A 27668-nucleotide genomic window follows, 5' to 3' on the forward strand; every position below is an offset into this window, starting at 1 on the left:
GCCTTGAGAGGAACATCTAGCTCAATTGGTATAACATCGTTTATAAAGAAAATGTTCTACATTCTACTTTGGTGAGTAGCGTCTGGAGTCTTAAAAGCCTGTGAGCGGCCGTTTAGGATACTCCACTGGTCTGACTCCTTCGGGAGCAAGGAAGAATGAAGAAGAAAACTAAAGATACAAGGGAAGGATTAGTCCAGGGGACTGATGGACCACATCTACCACGGCCTCCACCAGACTGAGTCCAGTACAACTAGATGGTGCCCAGCTACCACCACTGACTGCTCTGACAGGGATCACAATAGAGGGTCCCAGATAGAGAGGAGAAAAATGTAGAACAAGATACTAACTCAAAAGGAAAGACCAAACTTGCTGGCCTGACAGAGACTGGAGAAGCTCTGAGAGTATGTCCCCGGACACCTTTTCAGCTCAGTAATGAAGTCACTCACTCCTGAGGTTCACCCTTCAGCCAAAGATTGAACAGGCCCATAAAACAAAACAAGTCTAGAGGGGCACATCAGCCCAGGAGCAAGGACTAGAAGGCAGGAGGGAACAGGAAACCTGGTAACAGGGAACCCAAGGCTGAGAAGGAGAGTATTGACATGTTGTGCGGTTGTTAACCAATGTCATAAAACAATACGTGTACTAACTGTTTGATGAGAAACTTGTTCATTCTGTAAACCTTCATCTAAAAAAAAAAAAGAAAGAAAAAATAAAATAAAAAGTAGCCTTGGGCAGATGATTTCAGCTCTGCCATTTCCCTGCTGTGTATCTTTCGGCACATTGCTGAACCTCCCAGAGACTCAATATCCTTATCTGTGAAATGGGAATAACAACACCTGCCTCACTGGCTTGTTGTGAGATTAAATGAGATAATGTAAAACCCTGGCACATAGTAAGATCAGTCTTTTCACTTCCCCATTGCACAGCCCCCATTCTGGGGTTATTCCCTATACATAAGAGCCCCCTGGGTCTCCAGTGGTAAAAATAGGTGTTACTATTAGTGTTCCAAAGATGAAAAATTGCTTTCTATAAATATTTGGGAATTTGGACTAACTCTTGTCGCACTGTATATCATTCCAATGAAAGCTGGGCTTTCTGTTTCTCTTCACAGGGAGCCCAGCAGTCCTTGGAGGCAGCAGCTCAGAAGACAGGAGAGCCTCAGAGTTGTATAAATAAAGGGCCGATATGTTCAAACAGGAAAGAATTTTACACACGCAAGCTGCACATCGACATGACGCCGTTCCTGAAGGTGATCTCACACTGAGAAGACGAGGGGTTTTACAGACACAAACGCAGGAATTCCAGTTAATACGCTTCTGCGTGGTACAAAAACAGCTTCAGAAGTCCCTCAGAGCTCTCGCTTTATCAGAAGGGACAGGAAACAGGCAGTTTGTAGCAGATGAAGTAAGGACAAATTAGGACAGTCATCGCAGCCAGCCATCGAGGACAAATCAGTTGGGTGCCTGGTTTGGGTGGAGGGAACCAGAGAGCAGAGAGGAGAAAGGATAACCCTGAACTAGCTCATAAAACAGGCAAATATAATTCAGTTTATCTTGATAGTAGCGAAAGTAATTGTTACTGTTCTACCACAGTCGCTTGGTAGAACTCATCTTCCTGCTGATTCCTTTAGTTAACTACTTAGATGTCAACTGCAAATCCTTTTCTGGTTTTCTTGTTTATTGTTTTCCCTTAAGAGTCCATTGGTCTTCCAAGCTCAGCTTTGTTTCTATTTATGGGTTCTGAGAGCTCCTGTGGGGAAGATGTCATTTCTCCATCTTTGCAATACCCCCTTCTGCCCCAGCAGCTAACACATAGAAGGTGCTCACTAAATGCTGCATGAACTGACCCACCTTTTCATCCCACAGCCCTCTGGTTCAGGGCCCACTTCCTATCCATTCTTTGCACCCCTTGGAGTTTACTGAACTGGAAATAAATGGCCATGGAGTCAAAGAAACTGACCAGGAGCCAGGTCTTAGCATGAAAGGATCTCAGAGATGACAGCCCTGGAGGACAATGTCCCTAGCCATTGGTTGGAAATGACTAGCAAAGACAGAAACATGGGAGGGAGACCAAATGCATGATAGTGGTGCTATCTAGTGCTCTAGATGGTACGGACTTCGTAGGTTATGAGGATCACCCACCTAGCCTGAGCTAATCCGGAGTTCTCAGGTTACACCTTCTCTGGGCTACCCCAACCCCAGCTCTGCTAGGTGGGGCTTTGACTAAGAGTCATGCGTTTGCCTGAAATCTGTCTCTCTCTGATGGATAGACTCTGCTTTCCTCTCTGTCCTCTCAGATAAGCTCTTCCCCCATGGCCCCGAGATGGCCACTAGCTTCTCTTTCCCTGGTCACTCTAGAACTAATCTCAGGGGCCTGACTCAGGTCCTATATCCATGCCTAAAGAAATGCCATGGGCAGGGGAGCAGAATACACTGATTGGCCCATCCTGGAACCACAGGGATGAGTAGGGAGGGGAGGGGTGTTTCACAAAGGAAAATACAGTACCTAAAACCAGAAGAAGGGAATGATTCTGGGCAACGAAAGATGTTTGCTACAAGTATTCAAAAAATATTGCCATGCTTCGTTACTTATATTACTGGAACTATCCTTTTTTTCCCCTTAGTAACAGTTTAGTTGTTTCTTTAGGGCGTGGAGAATTATACTCCCAGGATGATATATCATTATCACCGTCACGACTCACTCTCATTCATTCAGCCGATATTTGAACATCTACTTACTACGTGATATGTGTCTGGCACATTCTGGGCATTTGAGATATATCCGTGAGCAAAACAAAGATCCCTGGTCTGCTCCAGTCTAGTGCAAAAGACAGAAATAATGTAAGAGATAGGCAAAGTATATAGTATGTTGGAAGGTGGTAATTGCTAAGGAAATGAGATAAGAATTTATTTATGGAGATTGAAAAGCTGCAGAATTCAGAGTGGGGCATTTTACAGTAATTTTTGTATACTTAATACCCATAATGCTTTTGTGTTACAGCTTTTCATTCAGCTGTTTTGACACAGTATTATAGAGGGAAAGGTGCTGGCATCCCTAAGGCCCACTTTACAGTTGTCCCTTTTCCCACCACCACCTCTGACTCCTACACCCCTCCCTCCCCCAGCAGTTCCCTACGAAAGTCTGCCGTGAACCTAGAAATACCATGCTCGGATGGGGGGCTGTGCATGCGGGTGGAGGGCAGGACTAGTGGAAGGTTTTCCAATGGCAGATGAGAACTTAAAATCACTTAATCCAGCCCCAGTGACAGTTGAAGAAACTGAGGCTCAGGTGGTTAAGTTACCCCCACATTTGTCAAGTATGAGATGGGAGGAGCTGGGATTATAGTACAGATGTTCTGACTTCAGGACCTACCCCAACTTCTCAGGGAAACTGTCTCTCATATTCTGGTTTCAACACTGCAGTTTGTGTCCTTAAAGTGTCTGTTACTCCTTCCCCCCTGCCCCACCAGGCCTATAATACTACATTGCTGCCAGTGCACTTTCTAAATACAGCTAGTCATACCACTGGCTCATTTGAAATTCTTTAATGTGTCCCCATTGGCCTTCGGGTTATAATCCTGGCATCAAAGATGTATTTATTTCACAAGTAGAAAAATAAAATGAATGCAATTTTTTAAAAATCCAAACTGCAACATGTAAGAGCTGCCCCGGGTCTAATTTCACCCTGCCCACACATGCCCTCTCTGCAGCCATACCAGACTACCTGCTCACCAGCACATGCTGGTTCCTTTGCCTGGAATTGTCCTACGGCCCCTTCTCTGCAAGACTTAGCACCATGTCCACTGGTAAACAAGACTTCCCAGCCTAATTTAGCTTCACCTCCCATGAGGCCCTGCGGGAACCTGTCATAATCTGTCACAACATTTCTCACACTGCATTGCAGCCATGAGATTTCTGGCCGTTTCCCCACAAGGCAGTGAACATTTTACAAATGGACCTTTCATCGTTGTGAAAGCCTAGCATAGTACCTGGCACACAGCAGGGACTCAATAAATGTTCAACAGCTGAATGAACAGATGAAGAACAAATGACCGGACCAGAATAACAGAGCTGGGATTTGGATTTGCAGGTCCTCAGTTAGTTCTGCTCATCCACTGTCTTAGTTATCTAGTGCTGCTATAATAGAAATACAGGTGGATGGCTTTAACAAAGAGAAATTCTCCCACAGACAAGGAGGCTGGAAGTCCAAATTCAGGGTGCCAGCTCCAAGGGATAGGCTTTCTCTCTCTGTCAGCTCTAGCAGAAGGTCCTTGTCATCAATCTTCCCCTGGCCTAGGAACTTCTCAGTGCAGGGACCCCAGGTCCAAAGGACGCGCTCTGCTCCTGGCACTACTTTTTTGGTGGTATGAGGTCCCCATCTCTGCTTCCTTCTCTATTTTATATCTCAAAGGAGATTGACTCAAGCTACAATCTAATCTTGTAGATTGAGTCCTGCCTCATTAACATTACTGCCTCTAATCCTGCCTCATTAACATCATAGAGATAAGATTTACAACACGTAGGAAAATCGCATCAAATCACAAAATGGTAAACAATCACACAATACTGGGAATCATGGTCTAGTGAAGTTGATGCACATTTTTGGGGACACAGTTCAATCCGTAACATCCACCAAGTATTATTACCTGTGTTTCAGGGAATTGCGTTTTGATTTAATCACTGCATTTGTAACTCATACTCATAATAAAAATGACAGCATTTTATTTACTTTAGTTTTTCAATTAAAATTTTGGACCCAAAATATACTCAGTTGATTTTTTAAGTATAGAGGGTATGATTCCCAGACATTCAGTTCCCTTTCCTGAGACAACTACTGTTGCTGGCTTCTTATGGACCCTTCCTGAGATGTATTATACACATATAAGCAAATCCTGGGTTGGAAGCAAATACAGATAGATAAATACATAGATTGACAGGTAGGTAGGTAAGTAGATAGATATACAAATGATGGCATATTATATTGTTCTGGGTCTTGCTTTTTTCACTTAATGTATCTTGGAATTCTGTCTATATCAATTCAAAAAGAGATGCCTTGTTCTTTTTCATAGCTGTATAATATTCCATTGTATACTACCATAACTTATTTGATAGTCCCCTATTGATGGGAATTGGGCTGTTTCAAATCTGTTGTAATGAATGGCCTTAAACAAATGTCATTTCACACATGTGCTCATATATCTAAAAATAAGAGTTTTTTTTGACACTTTTCTGAACAACTTACAACTGAATGGACAGAATTCCAAACTAAGCCATTTCTTTTTGCTAACAGAAACTCACAAGAAGATTCTCTCCACGTCCCCAACTCCCTCTACCTTCGTCTCCCCATCTGTGAAAATAAGAATACTCTTTCCTTGCAAAGCCTCATAGCTGTATGTTGTTAAAACAGAAGGTTTATCCTTCTCAGCTTTGAGATTCTTCAAAAGGAGGAAGCTTATTTCTCTCTTTGAATTTAATTTCCTTTTAGATTAAAAGGCCTTAAAAACAGGGGTTTTAAAAAAAAATTATATCTTTTCTAAATAAGTTATATGTGCTATGACTGGCAGATTTTTCCTGTAATGCTTTCAATTTATTCAGGGATGAATTTTCTTACTGCATCAGGCCAAATATGCTTTGTCTCTAAAATGAGAAATGTGAAAGAAAGAAAATTACTTACCTGCTCTAGTTTTTTCATGCCAGAATATCTTATCAGCTGCAAACACTAAGCTCACACCTGAGAAACATGCAGGGTAAAAAAAAAGCCACCAAGTGAAGAAACTCAGAGGAGAATTAAAGAGAGCGTCAAACAAATTAGCAGATAATTAACTGTCTCTTCCCAGAGCAGCTTGGGTACTTGGTAATAAAGTGGAAAGATGGTTGTCACTGGACCATCGGGGTAACCAGAAAAGACTCCCAGAGCCCTACATGTCAGATCTCAAATCCAAGGCTTCATCAAACACATGGGGCTTTGTTTGGGCCACTGACTCTACCCACCATGTTACTCTGAGTACTAAGGAACTGCTCTTCCAACCTTCTGAAAGATTGGTGGTTCTCAATCCCAGCTACATACTGTAATCACCCAAGAAGCCTTAAAAATGCCCCAACCCTAAAGAGTCTGAGTTCTATTGTTTGGGGTTAGATCCTGGAAATCAAATTTTGTAAAGCTCCCCCAAATGATTCTAATGTGCAGCCAGGGGTTGAGAACCACTGTTACAGAGACTTCTGGGAGGTAGGATTGCAAACAGCCTGTGTGGCTCAGGGAAAGAAGGAAGATGTGGTAAGAGACCTGATCCGTGGTAATCCCGGACGCACCACAAAACCAATCTGACCCTGCCCTCCCGTGCTTTAAACCCTCAGTGCTTTGCAGTTGCTCTCAGGATAAAGACCAAAGTCCTTAAGCTGCCTACCAGGCCTTGGGGTTCTGATTCCTCCCCACCCTTTCCACTTTCCTCAGTCTCTGCTCCAGTCACACCAGCCTTCCTTCAAGTCCCTGAAGTTGCCCTGCTTCCTTTTACCAGTTGACCCCTGCCTGTGACATTCTCCTTTCCCCCTCCCCCCATTAGCTCCTGCTTATACCAAGCACTGAGCCCTGGACAGATAAAGAACAACGAAGACCCTAACAGTGCTCAATGCCACTGTCAAGCCTGCCTGGCTCTTTAAGGTGATTCACACTTATAGCAGCCCTCTTGGTCATTTATGTTAAAAAGAAGAAGAAACAACTAAGAAAGCTGGATTCCTTTTACCACAGGGCACAGCTCACAGGAGTGTTTGCATCTATTTTGCCTTATATATTCTTTGTCGCGTATTAATCTAACAGGAAACTAGAGATGAACTGGACCATCATGAAGAACCAGGAGGATCCCCTGGAGGAAATCATCAAGACAGCCAAGGTAGAGAGAGACAGCTGGGTTTGGTTTTATAATTTTACCACCGTAATTGCTGGTTGAACTTTCCACTGTTAAAAGATGTTAATGGGAACAACCCTTCCATTTCCTTTTAGGTCATGAGTTGGAAGTCAGAACACAGACCAAAGTGCTAAAGTTCAGCTCTGATGTGTTCTTACTGCATCACAAGCCAAATAATAATATGCTTTTATGTCCTTGGAGGAGTCCCTGGGTGGTGCAAATGGTTAACATGCTCAGCTGCTAACCAAAAGTTTAAAGGTTCTAGTCCACATGGTGGCACCTCTAAAGAAAGGTTTGGTAATCTACTTCTGAAAAATTAGCTATCAAAAACCCTGCAGAGCACACTTCTACTCTGGGACACACATGGGTTCGCCATGAGACGAAATCAACTCCACAATAATGGGTTATGTCTTTGGATTTGTAGAAAGATTTCTTTCCTGCCAGAAGGCTGCAGGCTGATGGAAGAAAGTGGAGGCTTTAGGGGCATTACAAAAATGACCCAGGCATCTCCACCTCTCTGTTCTTCCTGCTCCCAAGGGACTGGATATGCAGATGATGGAACTTAGGTCCCTGCCCAGGGGAATAGTGTTCCAACAGACCGGGTACTAGCATCTTTAGGGACCCAGCCCCTGTCACCCACAGCCTGGGGTGGTCAGAGTTGCTTGACTGTGGTGGTTTCCTCTGGAAATGATGCAGTATTTGATGATGATGATGATGACAATGAGAACGATAATGATGGTTCTAAGAAATATTGAGGCCACAATCACTGGGCTTTGTTGGCATATTTTCATATCCCCAGAACCCTGAACTAGACTTTATGCCCTTCCCTGGAAGAACCTGGGTGCACCGCATAATGCTGGAGTTAGCTAAACCCAGGTAGCAGAACTGTTCTTTATCCTCCCTGCTGCTTCCAGAAGTGGAAACAGAAGTGTCAGAGACTTGAATTCTCAGGAAGTGGATATAAGGCTATCCACAGTGTACAAAGGTGTCCAACAGAAGGAGAAAGCGGGGGCTGAAATCCAGTCCGTGCTCTGCTAGCTAAGCCATGTACCCCAGCACAGGCTGTGTTCACCCAGAGGGGCTTCTTTATCTACTTTGCTCTTATATTGGGCGCCGTTCTCTAATTCACATAAAGGTGGTCCATACAGGCCCGCAGCAAGAGGTCTGAGTGGGTAAGTTGAGAGCATAGGCTCTGAAGCTGGCACACCTGTGCCTTAACCTCCTGGTGCCTTAGTGGTCTCATCTGGCACACGGGGCTGAAAACAGCACTCCCCCGAAAAAGTTGAATGAGAAATGTTGTTAGCTGCAAGTTGACTCCAACTCATGGTAACCTTATGTGCAATAGAACAAAACGCTGCCCAGTCCTATGTCATTTTCACAGTTGCCAGCATGTTTGAGTTCATCCTTTCAACTTTTATGCCAATCCAGCTCACTGAGGGTCTCCCATGCCATCATTGGCCCTCTACTTCACCAAACACAATGTCCTCCTCCAGCACTTGCTCCCTCCTGATAAGATGTCTAAAGCAAGTGACTCAGACATTGCTGTGATCCATAAGGTTTTCATTTGCTAATTTTTAGAAGTAGATCACCAGGCCTTTCTTTCTAGTCTATCTTAGTCTGGAAGTTCCACTGAAGCCTGTCCACCATTGATGACCCTGCTGGTATTTGAAATACCTGTGGCGTAGCTTCCAGCATCATAGCAACACGCAAGCCACCACAGTACAACAAACTGACAGACAGATGGAGGGAGTGAGATAAAAATGAGTTAATTCATGTAAACCCCATCCGTAGAGTTGATTCCAACTCATAGCAACCCTATGTGCCAGAGTAGAACTGCCCCATACGTACATATAAATTCATGTACAGTAGCCCCTTAATGAGTGTTAGTCTTTTCAACTTGGATATCACAATGAAGAAACATCTACCTTCTCATGGCCCTAGTGTTTCCATCTGTGAAATGACACCATGACTTTTTACCTCTTTGTACCCCCATGTGAGGAGCCCTGGTGGTATAGTGGCTAAGAGCTCAGCTGCCAACCAAAAGGTTGGCAGTTCGAATCTCCCAGCCAGTCCTTGGAAACCCTGTGGGGCAGTTCTACTCTGTCCTATAGGGTCACCATGAGTCAGAATCAACTTGAGAGCAATGAGTTTTTGGTTTGATCCCCATGTGAGGAAGGAAATGATAAGAACACACTAAAGATAAGTGTGCAAAATTCTGGATTTGGGATTTCACCCTGAGCTTGATTTTTGTCTATTTACATCTTTTACCCTTTTTTTCAGTTGACATCCTGGTCAAAAATAATTTATTTTTATACCATATTTTAAATGATCTCATTGTTTCTGGATATCAGATAACAAGATATCATGATAATCTCATCATTGTGTTTGGTCACAGGATTTAAAGCAGGGTTTCTACTAACTTGAGGTTCCTGTCACCTCCATTTTCAAAGCGAATGATAATAGCCAGGTAAATGCTCTCCAGTCTTCAGATCTTCCGTGTGGTAAATCACATATGCAGAATGTGAACACTGATGAGGCCCCAAGGTCTTGGCCAAGGGCAAGGGAGGTCTTAGCGCAAAACATTAGCCAAATCTAACCAACGACCAAGTCAATCAAAACAGATTTCCTGTCTCATGACAAAGGAGCAGTCTCTAGCTGAGTTCCATAAAGGTTATTCAGAAAATTAAATATCAGGACAGAAAATTAAAGAAGGCATTTGTCTGCCCTGAATGACAAATGCTAATGGACAAAAAAAGGATTTCAAGTCTCCGAAAGAAAAAAAACGAGGGAGTGCCAAGGAATTTTTTTTTTTTAAGTATTTAAGGGTCAGTTTTTACTCTCTTAGGTCTTAAAGCCAATTGTCAGAATTTTTTTCCACTCTAAATTAAGTAGTGATGTCCATAGTTAGTTACAAGCAGTGAGCTGGGCCACCCTCCATCAAGAATGCCGTGAGTCTTGAACTTGATAAAGGCACTGCATGCAAGTATTCACAAGACAGGTCAAATTGGCAGCCTCCAAATCAGTGAGGGTTTGGGAAATTGGTCTTATTTTAAACACAAACATTCCTTTCTCCTTCCTACCCCCTCTCCCCATAGTCCAGGAAAAGAATAAAGGTTCAATATCACTTAAAAAAAAAAAAAGTTGCCATTGAGTCAATTCTGCCATGTGTGTCTGAGTATAACTGTGCTCCACAGGGTTTTCAATGGCTGACTTTTCATAAGTAGATTGCCAGGCCTCTCTTCTGAGGTGCCCCTGGGAGAACTTGAACTTCCAGCCTTTCCATTAGCAGCCAATCATTAACCATTTGCACTACCAAGGGAATCCTCAATATTTCTTAAAAACCCATTGCCATCATGTCAATTCTGACTCATGACAACCCTATAGAACAGAGTAGAACTGCCCTACAGAGCTTCCTAGGCCGTATTCTTTATGGGAGCAGACTGCCACATCTTTCTTCCGAGGAGTAGCCGGTGGGTTTGAACCATCTACCTTTCAGTTAGCAGCTGAGCGCTTAACTACCACACCACCAGGGTCACAATGAGTCAGAATTGACTAGAAAGCTCTGGTTTGTTTTTGTTTTTTTCTTTGTTTGTTTCATTATTGTTACCCTCGTCTATTTCCTAGGCCAATGGTTCTCAAGCTTCACTGTGCATCAGAATCACCTAGAGGGCTTGTTGAAATACAGATTTCTAGGTCCAACCCCCGGGATTCCTGATTCACTAGATTTGGGCTGCACCTGACAATAGAATTTGCATTTCTATTAAGTTCCCCGGTGATTCTGGTGCTTACTCTTGGGAGGCTGATTGAGTCCTCTGCTTAAGTCCTTCTTTTGCTTAAGACCAGGTACAGGCAGCAGACACAATCTGAATGGGACAGCCTCACCTGCCTCTGCACAGGGTGAAAGGTTATGTTGATGATTGCAACATAATCTCTTAGAACAAGAAGTGAGAGATTTGAGGAGCCCTGCAGGGAGTGCAGGAGGTCCCTAATGAGCAGCCTGGGCTAATTGGGAACAAAACAAATGGCAGGATCTGCTGAATTCATCAGAAACTAATGAGCCATTTCCGATATTTCTCTTCTACTGGAAAACAAAAGGTTCAGAGCCTTATTTCCTTATCCAAAAGATGGATCCTGGCTCAGCATCTCTCCTGCCCAACAAACAGAGGAAGAGTCAGCAGTAGGCCCACAGCTGCCTTTAAGATCTTCAGGAACTACACCTGTCTCATCACTGTTCATATTCCATTGGCCCACCTAGCTGCAAGGGAGGCTGGGAAACAAAGTTTCTTGCTGCATATCCATGTGCCAGGCTAAAACTAGAGGGGGCTTTGCTACCCAAAGGCAAAAGAGGGAATGGATGTTGAGGGACAGTGATCAGTTTCTGCGACATGTGGGTAGATGGCTCTGTCTTAACAGATGCTACTACCACTTTCCTATCTCTTGGGTCCAGAGTCAAAACAGTAGATCATTTATCACACCACCTCTTTAAGCTCAGTATCTTTTCTTCTCTCTTTGCCACAAACAGTATGCTACGCATGCTTTAGCTGTCCATTCTGTGGCTTACCCGAAAAAAGGAACTAAGGTAACCCTACTTCTTCTATTGCTCTTTGTGGTACCAAAGGGAGAGGAAAAAAAATGAATGCATTTGTGAATTTGCCTGATAACCTTTTTAAAAAGTGTAAAAACTTCTGAGAGGCTTCAAGTGGTATAATTTCCATGATCTTAATGGGAGCTGCCTAGGGAGCCAGCCTCTCTTCTTTAAGAATAAACCGTCTTCAAAGCCAACGCCATCTCCTTCCTGTTGCACTTACTATCACTTGGTGATGCTTCCACTTCCCTCTGAGCCCTGAAGTCTGATTCAGTTTCACACATACTTATTGGGTGACCACTAAGTACCACTTTATAGTTCCATTTGTTATGTGTGCTTCCTAAGGGCAAAGACTATGGCTTAGTCAAGTCTAGTAAATATTCCAAAAGAGAATGAATAAATCAAATGAAGGAAGAAAGGAATGTACTGGATAGACAAGGGCTTCAAAGATGATAAAACTAAGTTCCCTACCCTCAAGATTTTACAGTGAAAACTTTGACTTTGGATGATGCATACTCCCTGTGAAGAAATAGTGCCTGCAGGGGTCACCAAGGGCATAGTCCTCCAACTGTGGTGCGCTCACAGCACCCACAGCCACCAGCCTGGACCTGCACCTCCACCATAGACATCGAAGCAATCAGAGGGGTGGCTGATGGCTAACGTTGATGGGGAAGGACAGGCCATGAAGAGGATGCTGGCCCCACTGGCTTCTGGGTGAATAGCCACCAGATGCCCATTAACCTGACAAGTTTGTTCTAATTAGCGGCCAATGCACCAAGTACTTACAGAGGAGCTGGGCTACAGAGACAGGTGGTTTCTGTCTAGACCCTTTCTCAAATTATTTATTCAGCATATACATTGAATAAAATCTGCTGCAAAAAGACCTCTTTAAAGAGTTAAAAAGCAAAGATGTCACTTTGAAGACTAAGATGCACTGGACCCATGCCATTTTCAATCGCTTCATATACATGAGAAAGCTGAACAATAAATGAGGAAGACTGAAGAATTGATGCCTTTGAATTATGGTGTTGGTGAAGAATATTGAATATTCGATGAACTGCCAGAAGAATGAACAACTCTGTCTTGGAAGAAATACAGCCAGAATGCTCCTTAGAAGGGAGGATGGCAATAGCATCTCACCTACTTAGGACCTGTTAACAGGAGGGACCGGTCCCTGGAGAAGGACATCGTGCTTGGTAGAGGGTCAATGAAAAAGAGGAAGACCCTCAACGAGATGGATTGACACAGAGGCTGCAACATCGGGCTCAAACACAGCCACAGTTGTGAGGATGGCGCAGGACCGGGCAGTGTTTCGTTCTGTACGTAGAGTCGCTATGAGTTGGAAACGGCTGGATGGCACCTAATAACATAGACCCTTTCTAGTTAGAGCCTAGGAGTTTGCTGTTTGTTGTTGTTAGGTGCCGTCCAGTCAGTTCCGACTCGTGGTAACCCTATGTACAACAGAACGAAACCCTGCCCAGTCCTGGGCCATCCTTATGATCATTGTTATGCTTGAGCCCATTGTTGTAGCCACTGTGTCAGTCTATCTTGTTGAGGGTCTTCCTCTTTTTTGCTGACCCTTTACCAAGCATGATGTCCTTCTCCAGGGACTGGTCTCTCCTGATAACATGTTCACAATATGTGAGAAGGAGTCTCACCATCCATGCTTCCAAGAAGCATTCTAGCTGTAGCTCTTCTAAGGCAGATTTGTTCAGAGAAATGCAGAATCTGGAGTCCACCTCAGATCTACCTGTCTTAACAAGGTTTCCAAGTGATTCATATGTCCATCAACATTTGAGAAACACCAGAATAGTCTCTGAGGAAATTGGGTTTCAGATTCAAAAGACATAGGTCAAGTGACCAGGTCTGCCTTTCAGTAGGTTCATAGTCTATCTAGGGCAGGGCACCTCATTTCTCTGGGCCTAGGTTTCCTTTCCCATAAAACATGAGGGTTGGGTTGGATAACCTCTAGGGCTCCGTTCTGCACTCCCACTATGTGCCTATGGCTTGCCCAGGGTTGCACAGAGATAAACAGCAGCACCAGGACTGGAACCAGACCTCCTTCCAAAGCTTTCTCCACCACACTTGCTCCCAGGCAAGGCCAGCTGGCCATTTTCATTTACATCCCAGCTGCCCGTGGGTCAGGGATGACCAAGACAGCCTGGGAGGAGACCAAAGCCCCAGTGCTGCATCTGGGCTCAGGCTCAACAGCAACAGCAAGTACAGTGAGCAAGGGCCCAGGGGGTCAAGAATGGCGTGGGCCATGGCTCTCCTGCACTGCCATGAAGTCTCAAATAGGCCTCTCGGCCTCTCTAGGCTCCCGCTTCCTCATCTGAAAACAACAAAACTGACCTGCCAATCTCTCTTTCTCATCTTCTGTGATTTGCTGACCTCAGAATCCTTCTTGTTAAAGGGAAAAGCAGGATCCTTGGTGGTACCACTGAGGTAGCCGCCAGGGTTCAACCACTACGTTCAGGCCTTCCTAAGCAGGGCTTCAAACTGGTTCCTTCCAATTTGAACCCCTGCTGAGAATTTGCATTTCCACCTCAGACATACTGAATCAGAATCTACTTTTTTTTTTTTAGAATCTACACTTTAACAAGATTCCCAGGTGATTCTTATGTATAATAAATTCTGAGAACTACTGCTCTGCTAGTGGTTCTCAGAATCGGTCTCTAACATCACCTGGGAACGTGTTAGAAGTGCAAATTCTAAGCAGGGGTTATAACCAGAACTAACAGTTGGAAGCCCTGTTCCTAAGTCTTTAACCACTGACTACATGAATGAAGGGTTCCTTCACACACTCAGCAAACATTTGTTGATGCCATACTAAGTTCCAGGCCCTCCATGGTTGGATAGGACATACTCCTTATGGAGCTCCCAATTCAGTAGGGGGGATGGAGGGGGAAATGCAGACATGTGCACAGATGGTTCCCATACAGTGTGATCAGTGCTCCAAGAGAGCACAGACTGAGGTGGGAGGCATAGGGAGAAGTCAGGGAGGACTCCCTGAAGGAGGTGAGGCCTGGCATGAAGAATGGGGTTCACTGAACCCAGGTGCTTCACAGAAATCAAACTTGCGTTCTGGTTGAAATGCAAAGCCCTCAGCTATTGTTCTGTTACTGGGTCAAGAGCTTCCAGGCCAATCCCTTACCGGAAGTATATTCACCCATTTGCAAAGAAGGCACGAGGCAGGGGAAGCAGTTCACACTTGCTGTGTGCCAGGCACAGACACTCGCTATGTGTTTTGTATAAATTGCCTCATTTAATTTTTATGACCTATAGAGAATGTGCTCTCCGTTATCCCCATTTGCAAGATGAGAAAAACTGAGGCACAGAGAAGTTAAGTAATGTGTCCTTGATCACAGAGAATTGTTAACTCTCTGGATTGTTAACCGCTATGAAAAGCAGGGTTTGCCAATCCTGGAGTGCTTGTGGGTAGAGGGGGAGAAAGCAGAAAAACAGACAAGGGGAAATGCTTCACCAAAAAGAAAAAAAAAAAAAGGTGTGGCAAATTGGGGGAGGGAGGCAGGACACCAAGGCCTGGGTAGGTGGCCAGCAGGGCTTATACAGGGATTGTGACTTTTCTAGCCCAACTGGGCATTTGGTACTATTGTTACCTCAATAGTGCAGCTCCAGGGTTCATGCGGCGCCTGCTCACCAGGGAGGCTCCTGCTAGGCCCTCTCTGCAAGGGAGATCGTCCCCACCTGTTGTCTCTGATCTCCTAACAAAAGGTGCTCCTTGGCAGTGAGCTCAGGGCTCCAGGCTGCTCTCTCCCCAAAGGGTCTGTTCTCCTGGGTCTGTTGATCTATCTCATATTTTAGTCTTCTTTCCCTCTCTGTGGTAGCTTGTGATGTCTCTACACCATGGGACCTCCCATGGATTCCGTGCCTAGGTGGAGACTTGCAGAGCTCCCACCCAACCTTTTGCAGAGCTAGGAGATCTAAAAATCCCCAAAACAGGCGTAGACCCTAGGGAAACGGTGGGGGCAGGCAAATCGGAAACACCCCTGCAGTGCCACCCAAACAATTTAGACTTTTTAAATTTATATGGTTTTTTTTTTTGGCTAGTTTTCCACACAGTCCCTTGAGGGGTGGAGAAAAGGGAGCTAATTTTTGGTACTTGCTGTGAAGCAAGACACTGTGCTTTGTGTAGTTTATCTTATTTTATCCTCACCATAACCCTACAAGGTAAAGTGCACTATCCCTATTTCACAGATGAGGAAAATGAGGTTCAGAGAAGTTAAGTAACTTGCCTAGGGTCACACAGCCAATAAGTGGAGGAGACATGAAGCCAGATTTCTTTGACTCCAAGGTCCGTGGCTCTTTAAGAGTTGTAACTCCATCCATGTGTTTTTGATTAGGAAATAGTTACAAAATTGGGGAAAACATCACAAAGTTATAGAAGCATGATTTTTAAAGCTAGCATGAATCAAGATTATTTAGAAGTTCTTTTATCTTACAAAGAAGGAACCCAAGGCCTAGGCCTAGAAGTCCAGGGAATTATGCAAAGTCACAGCTAATTATTAAAACCAAGATAACCCAAGTCTCTGCCCAATGTTTGTGGGCATTGTGTTTAGTTTAGTGTAGTTTAGTTCAGTTCCATTCCGCTCTGCTGTGCTCCACTTCCCTCCATTTGAAAGGCCTTTCCTCAAAAGCAGTTTCAGCTTCAGGAATAAACACCTCCAAAAACAAAAAATCTGTTACCATCAAGTGAATCCAACTCACTCTATTTATGCAGAGTAGAACCACTCCATAGGATTTTCTTGGCTAAAATCTTTACACAAGTAGACCTCCAGGCCTTTCTTTCGCAGTCCTGCAGAGTAGGTTTGAACCACCAACCTTTAGGTTAACAGACAAGCGCAAACCGTTTGCGCCAACCAGGGACCTCAAACACCTCCAGAAAGAGCAATACGATGACTGCCCAAACTCTGCTAAGAAGGGAGGAGTAGCCAGGGTTGGAAAAGTTTCTCCTAAAGCTATAGAGAAAATAGGGAGACACCAAGTGTCTGCCCAGGGGTTGATTCGGTGCCAGACTGCAGGAATTCTACCACTGAAAGGCGGGACCACAGCAAAAGGCAGCAGCATGGTCTAGGGCTCCTTGCTCCCAACGTTGCTCCACGTGGGGCTCGCCGGGTCCTGCCATCTGAGGGGTGCCCACAGGACTGGGTTCAGAATATTCTGCTAATTCATATGGTGCCCTGGTGGCTCGGTAATTGAAATTCTTGGCTGCTGATCAAACAGGTTCAAATCCACCAGCCGCTCCTTGGAAACCATATGAGTTGGAATTGACTCGACAGCAATGAGTTTGGTTGGTTAGTTGGTTGGCTGGTTGGGTGGGTGGGTGGGTTGGTTGGTTGGTTGGTTGGGTTTTTTCCTAACAGCCTAGCTGATTTTCATACTCTGGTACTGCCTTATCTTTCCTTCTGAAAAGTGTTTCAAAATTTTCCTTCACAGTGGTGTATCCTCCTTCATAATGTTTCTGGCTTATTCCCGCTTAGCCCAGGATGGAATCCCCAAGGAAGTCCCCAGAGTCCCTGCACACAATTCTTGTCCCTTGATTCTGAAGATCCTTTTCACCTCCCAGGAAAGGAAGCTCATTTCTCACGTGGGACTTAAATGCTTCAAAACTGAAAAGCAGTTGAAAGTAGAGACAAGGACAGCATAGGAAAGGGAATTTATAGACTAATTTCACTTACGATCAAAGATGCAAAAATCCTAAAAAAAAAAAAAAAAGTCAAACAGATCCTTAAGTTTATATTTAAAAAACAAAATACAAAACCCCATGACTCAATTCAATGTATATGAGAAATTCAAAGATAGTCTAACTTTTGAAAATCCATTTATATAATTTACATCAAAAGGTTAAAGGGAAAAAGCCTTAGGATTATCTCAGATGCAGAAAATACATTTTCTAAAACTCAGCCATTCATGATTAAAAATTATCAAACTAGGAATAGAAAGGGACTTCCTGAATTTGACAAAGAATATCTCTCACAAAACCTCTAGTAAATATCCTATTTTAAAGGGAGACCTTTAGAAGCGTTCTCTTCGGAAACAGGAGTAAGACAAGAATGCCCTCTATCACAGCTTCTGTCTCAACACTGTACTTGCGGTCCCAGCCAGCACAGTAAGAAAAATAAAAGAAATAAAAGGTAAAAGGATGCAAAGGAAAAAATAATGACATTGTCATTATCCCCAGACAATATTACCGCTTAACATGGAAAATCCAAGAGACTCTACAGACAAGCCATTAAAGGACAAATCATTAAAAGAATTCAGCAAAATTACTAAATATAGGTCAATACATAAAAATCAAATGTGGAAAAAAATAAACTGTGTTTCAAAACATAAAACACAATTTAAAATGTAATTTACAAACAATTGTTATTATGGAAAACCCCAACCATACACAAAGGTCGACAGAACAGCACAATAAATCCTGTGTACTCATCTCGTAGCCAATGTTGTCCTCCTATATCCCGAACTCCTTTACCCCTTCCATATCATTTTGAAAAAAAATCCCAGATGCATATGATTTTACCCGTACATACTTCAGTGTGTATCTCTAAAAGATAAGACTCTTTTGGAAAAAATAAATAAATAAATAATACCATTATTACACATAAAAATTAGAATTCTTTAATGTAATTGAATAGTCAGTGCTCAAAGTTCTAATTGTCCCCTGTTTATTAGAACTGTTTTAGAGTTTGTTTGCAATTGTTTGACATGGCCCTTTAGTCTCAATTAATTTATAGGATCACCTCCATTCCCCCCCTCCACCTTTTAATTTATTTTTAGGAAATCGAGTCACTTGCCCTGCAGAGGTTACCACAACCTAAATTTTGCTGCTTGCATCCTCATGGTATAATTTAGCATGTTTCTCTGTCTTCTATATTTCCTAGAAATTACTACTTAGATCTAGAGGCTTGATAAGATTCAGGTTTGGTTTTTCCTTTTGGCGAGAGCACTTCAAAGAGGGTATTATATTCTTCCCTTAAGAAACATAATGTTTTGCTTGTCTCTCTCTTCGTGATGCCAGCAACTAGAGAACCAATAATTCATTCAAGGTTGCAAAATAGTGATATTGAAGTTCTACCATTCTTTCTTCACATATTAGTTGGAAAACTATAAAGAGAAGCTTTTCCTCATCTACTATTTATTCATTCAGTGGTACAGTTTACATAGGAAGGCAGGATAAATGGCTTAATTCTTTTCCTTTATTTACCAGTTTTCATAATGAGTTGGTTCCCCAGGACCCTCCAACAGTGACCTAGTTATTTTCTTAATTATTGTAATGAACTCATGGATTTAAACATATGAAAGTTTAATTTTGACATATAACATTTACAATAGGAATATATATAATCTACTAATAAATCTAAGGAGACTTGGTGGCACAAGTTAAGTGCTCAGCTGCTAACCAAAAGATTGGTGGCTCAAATCCACCCAGTAGCTCCCCAGGAGAAAGACCTGGTGACCTGCTCCCGTAAAAACTACAGCCAAGAAAGCCCTGTGGGACAGTTGTACTCTGTCACATGGGGTCGCTATGAGTGGGAATCATCTTGACGGTACCCAAACAACAGTAATCTAACAAAAAGATGTGTGAGAGACTCTTATGAAGAAATTACACAATTTTATTAAAATAAAAGTAAACCTGAATAAACATGTTCTAAGGCTGTATTTAATATTCTTAGACAGAAAAACTCAGTGTTCTAAAGACGGTAATTTTCCCTAAATTGACCTATAAATGCAGTGCAATTCCAATTAAAAAAATCCCCTAACAGGGGTCTTGGTAGAACATGATAAATTGATCCTAAAATTCATATAGAAGGACCAAAAATAGTCAATACAAATTTGAAAAAAAGCAAAGTGGGAGAGTTTGCTTGGCTAGATATAAAAAATTACTTTAAGGCTGTAATCAATAAGGCTGTATGATACTGGTTTTTGGTTTTTGTTTTGGGTATGATACTGGCTCAGGAATAGGCAGAAGAAAATAGAGAATCCAAAAATAAATGTACCAGTATATGGAAACTGGATATATGACAAAAATGACATTATAAAATAGTAGGAAAATGTCATCTTGAGATAACCGGTTATCCAGTTTTTACATTCTTACCTCACAAAACATACAAAATAAATGTCAGGTATATTCAGGATCTAAATGTGAAAAGCAAAACTTCAAAACCTTTAGAAGAAAATATAGGAGACTATTTTTATGAATTTGGGAAAGGGGAAATTTTCTTACCTGTGATTCAAAAACACGAACCTTACAGAAAATCACTGATAAATCTGGCTGTATTAAAATTTAAAGCTTTTGATAAGACAGCATAAACAAAGGTAAAAGACAAACCACAGATTAGAAGAGAATATCTGCAATGCATATAACCAACGAAGGATTGGTATGCATCCAAAATACAGTGAGAACTTCTACAAATAGGTAAGGAAAAAGACAACCAACCCAAAAGAAAAATAAGTGAAAGACGTTGTTGTTGTTGTTACGTGCCACTGAGTCAGTTCTGACCCATAGCCACCCCACATACAACAGAAGGAAACACTGCCTGGTCCCGCACCATCCTCAGAATTGTTATGCTCGAGCCCATCGTTGCAGTCACTGTGCCAGTCCATCTCGTTGAGGGTCTTCCTCTTTTTCGCTGACCCTCTACTTTACCAAGCATGATGGCCTTCTCCAGGGACTGATCCCTCCTGATAACATGCCCAAAGTATGTGAGACATCCTCTTGCCGTCCTTGCTTCTAAGGAGCATTCTGGCTGTACTTCTTCCAGGTAGAAGATATAAACAGGCAATTAACAGAAACTCAAATAAATAGCCATACATAAAAAAGTTTAACCTTGCTACTGTACAGGAAAATTCAAGTTAAAACAGCAAAGAGGTATCATTTTGTATATATCAGATTAGCAAAAGTTTAAAAGTCTGTAAACACCCATTATTGATGAGGACATGAAGCATCAGAAATTCAGAGCAACTTGGCAATAGCCAGTAAAGTTTAAGATGCATATATCCTGCGATCCAACAATTCCACTCCCGGGTGTACCTTCGAGAAACTCTTGCACATATGATCAGGGACTCAGCCAAGAAGATTCATTGCAGCATGGTTTGTAATTGTGAAAAATTGGGAACAGTCAACAGTAAAAAGTATAAATAAATTGTGGTATGTTCACACAATGAAATATTGGACAGCAGCTTGAAATAAATGAATGAAAGCTACACGTATTTAACGTGGATTAACCTCAAAAACAATGTCAAGCAAAATAAAGCAAGTTGCAAAGTTTCATAAATGATACCATTTATTTAAATTTAAATATGTAAAATAACACCAAGTGTTGTTTATGGGTGCATTTATATGTTGCAAAGGTATAAAAATATGCATGAGGACTGATAAATACAGAATTTAAAATGGTAGTTACTCCTGGGAAGAGAGCGAGGGTAATAGGACTGCACAGCAACAAAGTGGAGGCTGAAATGTTTTATTTCTTTAGGAAAAAACGTGCATCTAATATGACAAAATATTAAGATTTTACAAAGCTAGGTGTAAGTACACAGATGATCATTATATAGTATTTTTTCTATTTTCTGCTTCAAATATTTTACAGATTCGTTAAGCAGCTGAAAGTTGTAAGTTATTATACAAAAAACTGACTTAGTTTGTTCCAATACTTCCTAAATATCAGGTTATTTTACTAGGAGAAAAAAAATTATCCTTCCAGAGTCCACATCCCAGAACTAACAGGATTTTAATTTTAATCAAAATGGTGAAATGACACAAACGTGGAAACTCAGCTTTTGGTCAATACACATGCGCCCTCTGCTGGTAGCGTCGTGCCCTTTTCCAAAGTTCAAAATTGTTGGGAAGAGCTGCGTTAAGTCTTCAAGGAGGTAGCTTTTCCTGAACCATCAATGTTAAGGAAAGAAAACTTCACAGAATCCCTCTTGTTTCAAAGGTCCTTTAATCAGCTGTCACTTTCTGTTAACATTACATATTATCCAAACCAAACACCAAGCCCGTTGCTGTTGTGTCGACTCCAACTCAGAGCGACCCCATAGGACAGAGCAGAACTGCCCCATAGGGTTTCCAAGGAACAACTGGTAGGTGCAAACTGGCGACGTTTTGATTAACAGCTTAAGCTCTTAACCACTGCCCCACCAGGGCTCTACACATATTACCCATAAATAAATAAATAAATAAATAAATAAAGTTACCCAAGGCAGAATAAATTCCAAGTACGACCCCAATCAACCTTCCCAATGCATCTTGTGCGTTAAAAATTTGGTCCCCACTCTAAAATCTGGAGGTTGAAATGTGAGACAGTGGATGCTACCCTTGAAGTTTGGGAATGGAAGAAGGGAACTCAAGTTGAAAAGAGGCTCTGGAAAAAAAAAAAATATTGAACACTGGAAAATGATTTACCCGTAGTATTAAAGGAATAATGCTAATGGGATGCTAGGTGAACTTTTCCAGTCCTCTTTTAAAGTTATAATGGCTTAAAATAAACAAAACTAAGAAGAAATAAATTAAATCCATGCAAAAATCTACTGCTCTTCTCATTCTTAAGGAGTTACCCAATATGATCTTCAGAGCAACCATCAAAAAGAACTGTGTGGCCTGCATAAGCCTCCCTCACAGGGTAACTTTTTTTTTTTAATCAATTTGTTTTAGCCATAAGAAAAATTCAAACACACATAAACTTCCCAATCTAACATATTATTTCCTTTTGTTGTTTCTTTGTCTAGTTTTTATCCATCTACATACATATTTTACTGAGTTCTAACACACTATTCTGGAAACCCTGGTAGCGTAGTGGTTAAGTGCTACAGCTGCTAACCAAAGGGTCGGTAGTTCGAATCCACCAGGCGCTCCTTGGAAACTCTATGGGGCAGTTCTACTCTGTCCTATAGGGTTGCTATGAGTCGGAATCGACTCGACAGCCCTAGGTTTGGCTTTTTGAACACACTATTCTATAGTTCACATTTACTTATCATATTTTATTTTCCATGTTGCTTATTTATCTTCCTAAAATAATTTTTCTATGCCGTAAATTACTTCCCCAGCCTTCCATTGCTAGGTTGGTTCCAATTTTTCATTATTAATGATAATGTTGCAGTAAGTAAGTTGGTACAAAAAGCTTATTTCTTCTTTTGAGTTGTTTCCTTCTAATAAATACCCAGAAGTAAGGTTCTTGATCAAAGGCTAGTGGCATTTTTCTGGTTCTTGATATATACTGTCATATCGCTTTCCCAAAGGGTCTTACTAATTTCAATGTCACTTGCTATATGCCAGCACTGATTTCTGCAATGTTGGCTAATTTCTAGATCTAATGTACCTCATTGTTCTCATTTGCCTGCATTTAACTGTTCACCAGGTAGACGTTTTCCCATTATTGCATCTCCTCCTGTGATTATTGCTGTGTTCTTTTGCTGAGTGAGGATCCTCTTTGTTTTCGCAGACCCAGAGCCAAGGAGTATGACCCTTGGCGCTCTCAGCACTTCCCCACCTGAGCATATCCAGGCCCCTGAGCCACATTCTGCTCAAAAGATGTAAGTGTCTAAAGTTGCAATAACATGAGCTTTTCTGCTTTTATCTTGCTTTTAATTAATTTAATTTCTGTTTCTTTCTGGGAGGCACATACTCTTGAGAGTATGCTCTGACAGCCAGCATTAAACTGTTGTTAAAGAACCAAAGGTTCTTGGGGAGGATTATATTGTGATGTAAGTTTTTGGCTGAATGGGTAAAAAGTTAAGTCTAATTGTAACGATATGGAAGTGGCTTTTTCCACTTGTCCAAATATCTGAGATCTACAGAGATGCCTAGAAAACTGAGGTCTGTCAACTCAAGCGTTGGTTTCTCCTCTCAGCATATACTTAGCTCTGGGCATAATAATTGCTAAATTCTGCTGAGTGCTTACTATGTGCCAAGCCCTTTTAATATATATATGAGGTCACTGACTTCCTCAGCTCAGCCAGTTAGGCCCAGGCATTTGATGCAACTCCTCTTTGGCAGTAGCATCTACTACTATTATCTCTGCCTTCCACATTGAACCATTGCCAATTGTGATCGCCCATGAGCCTTCAGGGGCCCTGGTGGTGCAATGGTTAAGCACTCCGCTGCTAACTGAAAGGTTGGTGGCTTGGACCCATAAGCAGCTTACAGGAGAAAAGACCTGGCAATCTGCTCCTGTAAAGATTACAGCCTAGGAAACCCTATGGGGCAGATCTACTCCGTCATATAGAGTCACTATGAGTAGGAATCGACTCCACAACAACATGAGCCTTGGTGAAAGAACCTGCCCTCACCTTCCCTGGGGCCTAAGGATCCCCTTATGGGTCAGAAAGGCCATGCATTCCCCCAGGAACAAAGGGAGAAGTATGCTTAGGTGGCTGAGGTAACTACCTGAGGAATTCCATTATATAATATTTATACCTCATCTTTTTCCACAACAAATTTAAACTGCTTACAACAACAACCAAGAAAGAGATGAAATAATCAAAAAGAATTTTTTAAAAAATCAAGAACAAAAAGAGAGAACACAAACATTCCGCAAGAGTCATTACAGTTATTGTAACTGAATTTCAGACTTGACACAGATTCCTGAGTAATGAAAGCACCACAACAACAACAACAAAAAAGGGAGCAAGAGAGTAACACGATCAGTTTTGGCTCTCCTTTGCAGCATACCTATTCCTCAGGGAAAATAAAGTTTTTTTTCTAGCACTAAATTCTGAAGGATACTTCTTCTGTGAGTTTTTATAGAGTGACATTGAATGATTTAAAGACTCATATATTTACAGGAAATTCCATTTACCTCATTCAACAAATATTTCTCAAGCTTCTACAGTAAGGCCATATGCTAGCACAGCACAGTAAATGTAACAGTGATTTAGTGAAAAATAAAATGCCCAGAATCAGGCCTGGCACATAGCAGGCACTCAGTACCTGGTAGCTGCTGCGGCTGTTACTGAAATGCTGGTGACTGTTTCTTAGTGGTCTTTTCACCTGCAGGGCATAAGTCAGTTATCCTCAGGGCACAGTCAGTGATAGCAATTCTACAAGGGATAAAACTAACACAGCACATGACCTTTTTTTCTAAGCTTTACCAAATTGGGTTTTTGTTTTTTTTTTTAATTTTTTATTGTGCTTTAAATAACAGTTTACAGAGCCAATTAGTCTTTCATTCAATAGTTTGTACGTAATATGTTCCATGACATTGGTTGCCTTCCCCTCAATGCGTCAGCCTTCTCCCCATTTCTGCCCTGGGTTCCCTATCTCCTTTCTTCTGGGTTTTCTGCTCCTCCTGCCTTCTCATATTTCTTTTGGGCAAATGTTGTCCTTTTGATTTCATATAATTGATTGTTCTAAGGAACATGTTCTTCTCAGGTGTTGTTTATTTTATGGGCTTGTCTATTGCTTGCCTAAAAGTGGTCTCTGGGAATGGCTTCAGTTCCAGGTCAGAAGGGTATCTGAGGGCCATAGTCTTGGGTGTTCCTCCAGTCTCTGTCAGACCAATAAGTCTAGTCTTTTTTGTGAATTTGATTTTTTTTTCTACATTTTTCTCCTGCTCTGTCCAGTCCCTTTGTTGTGATCCCAGTCAGAGCAGTCGGTATTGGTAGCTGGGAACCATCTAGTTCTCCTGGTCTCAGGATCTCATAGGCTGGGTTCATGTGGCCTGTTAGTCCTTTGGACTAACTGCTCCCTTGAGTCTTTGCCTTTCTTCACACTCCTTTGCTTTGGGTGGGAAGAGACCAATAGTTGTATCTTAGGTGACCACTCACAAGCTTTTAAGACCCCAGACGCTACTCATCAAAGTAGGATGCAGAACATTGTCTTTACAAACTTGATGGCTTGATGGCTGACTTTTATCAAGAATAGAATTCAGAGGCTATAAAGGAACGGGTGATTACATGTTCCTAAGACAATCTGTCCTAAACGTCTTTTTTTTTTTTTTTTTTTACAGCTAAGCCTTTGATGAAAGAAATTTCAGTTAAATAATTCTGTTATTCAATGAAAGGTACAAATACGTAACCTCAAAGAGAAAAACTGGTACTTACTCCACTCCCTAAGTTTTAGGATTTACCCCCAAAAGAACCCCAAAAGTGAAAATCGACCTTTCTAATCTCCCTTATTCAGACACATGTTGAGAAAAAGTGTTGAACAAGTATGTAAATTGTCCAGCACAGGGCCTGGTGCAGAATAGGCACTCCACCAGTGCCGGTTCGTTTTCCCTCCTCCTTGTCCACCAGAGAGTTTTCTCTTGAGTTTGGTCCTGTTGGTTTGCTCTTTTCAAGGGGCACTTTGAAAGGAGATAATGATGTACACCATCTGCACAGAGGACTTCCAGGACAGGGACCTGGTTCACAAGAGAAGTTGAATGCTGTGGAGACAATTCTTCTTCCAGGCGAAAGAGAAGGGAAGGCTCAAGCAAGACTGTTCAACCAGCAGTCGCTAGCCAACATCAGTATCGTGAGTGTAAATACCCAGAAGCTTGGTCTGAAAGTCCAATCTGGATCAGGCTCATCAACAAGGCCACCATGTACATTTGGGTAGATCACTTACTATATAAGGAGGCAAGCGAGGGCTAAAATCCAGCCTGTGGTTCAATCACCATGCCCCGCACCCCAAGATGGGTCTGCATCCACCTGAAGGACGGGGGTCCCATTTCTAATTCCTACAAAGGTACTGAATGGGTAGCTATGGCCCCACTCTGTCATCCTGTCTCAGGAGGAACCTCCATGTTGTCTTGGCCCATAGGGATAGGTGAAGACTGAAATTGCTGGGATCATCTGTCTGAGATTTCCAGAAAGTTAGCAAAATGATGCAGCAGTAAATAAAGCTGGCTTTGATTTAAAACAGCTAACCATTAAACACAGCAATACCAATCAATCAAAGGTGGAAATAGCTTCACTTTGATCCAGCTCTGGAGACCATGGTTTAGCATCAAAAAAAGGAGGCGGACCATGAAGTGTATTCTATTCCTCTTTTCTCCTGTGAAAATATACCTAGCAGTGTTAAATCAAAGGCTACACCTTAGGCTCCCCTGAAAGGCTACATACTCTCTAAGACCTCTCTCCTCTGCTTCATCTGGAACTCAACACGAATTCCATTCTGTTACCTTGTCCAACATAATCCTCCTTTGACGGGTTTTCTTAGTTTCCTACACGTATCATGGTCTCCCCTCCCCCTTAATTTCTCACCTTTAGGAGAGGGAATTGACTGGCAAAACCAAGAGAAAGAAAAGAACCAAGACAGAAAAGTCCAAGGCACCCGAAGGGGAGAGAGAAGGAAAGATCCACGGCAGAGCAGAGGCTGCTGTTGGTAAGGGAGTGTGCTTTCAAGGAATGACACATGGAAAATCCCTAAAGTGTGGGGGTGGGAGGTGGCTAGGAGAATCAGTATGGACCCTACAGGCAAGCTCTGTTTTGAGCAGGGCTTCAAACTGGTTGCATTTCCACCCCAGATATACTGAACCAGAATCTATAGTTTAACGAAATTCCCAGGTGATTTTTATGTATAATAAATCTTGAGAACCCCTGCTCTACTAGTGATTCTCAGACTTGGTCCCTAACCAGCAGCATTAGCATCACCTGGGAACTTGTTAGAAATGCAAATTCTCAGCAGGTTGAACCAGAACAAAGGGATTTGAACCCCTGGTTCTGGGTCTCCTTGACTACCACAACTAAGAGATTGTTGCTACTTTCCTTCATGTTCATATCTTAGTAGACGGACAGAGGAAACCAGGGAGCCTAGAGGCCTGTGATCACCAAGAGAGAAAATGATGATGATGATGATGACAGCAGCAACAATTTACTGCATAACCAGTAAACTAGTTGCTGTCGAGTTGACTTTGACTCATGGTGACCTCATGCATGTTAGAGTAGAACTATGCTCCATCAGGTTTTCAATGGCTGATTTTTTAGAGGTAGATCACCAGGCTTTTCTTCCAAGGCATCTCTAGATGGACTCAAACCTCCAACATTCTAGTTAACAGCTGAGTGTTTTAACCATTTGCACCACCCAGGGACTCCATTTACTGAATGCCTACTGTATTAAGAGCTCTGCATGTATGATCTAATGAAATCCTCACAACATCTCCATGAGTGGGGGAGAGTCTTAGAGGATGGAAAGCTTGAACTCTGCCACGTTATGAAACTGCAGCCTCAAGTCAGACT

The 27668-nt window shown here is 42.2% G+C and overlaps 1 protein-coding gene across 5 annotated transcripts in view; it reads left to right on the top strand.

The window, feature by feature from the left end:
- KIAA2012 (KIAA2012 ortholog) overlaps positions 1-27668 on the top strand; it is a 143727-nt gene that overhangs the window by 97870 nt on the left and 18189 nt on the right. For all 5 annotated transcript variants that reach the window (XM_049887879.1, XM_049887880.1, XM_049887882.1 and 2 more), the window contains 5 exons: positions 1112-1249; positions 6814-6886; positions 22952-23042; positions 25788-25962; positions 26700-26814. In XM_049887879.1, coding sequence (XP_049743836.1) covers positions 1112-1249; positions 6814-6886; positions 22952-23042; positions 25788-25962; positions 26700-26814 — 592 coding nt within the window. The remainder of the gene's footprint in view (positions 1-1111; positions 1250-6813; positions 6887-22951; positions 23043-25787; positions 25963-26699; positions 26815-27668) is intronic.

This window comes from Elephas maximus, chromosome 6 (genome assembly GCF_024166365.1).
Source record: "Elephas maximus indicus isolate mEleMax1 chromosome 6, mEleMax1 primary haplotype, whole genome shotgun sequence".
NCBI lineage: Eukaryota > Metazoa > Chordata > Mammalia > Proboscidea > Elephantidae > Elephas > Elephas maximus.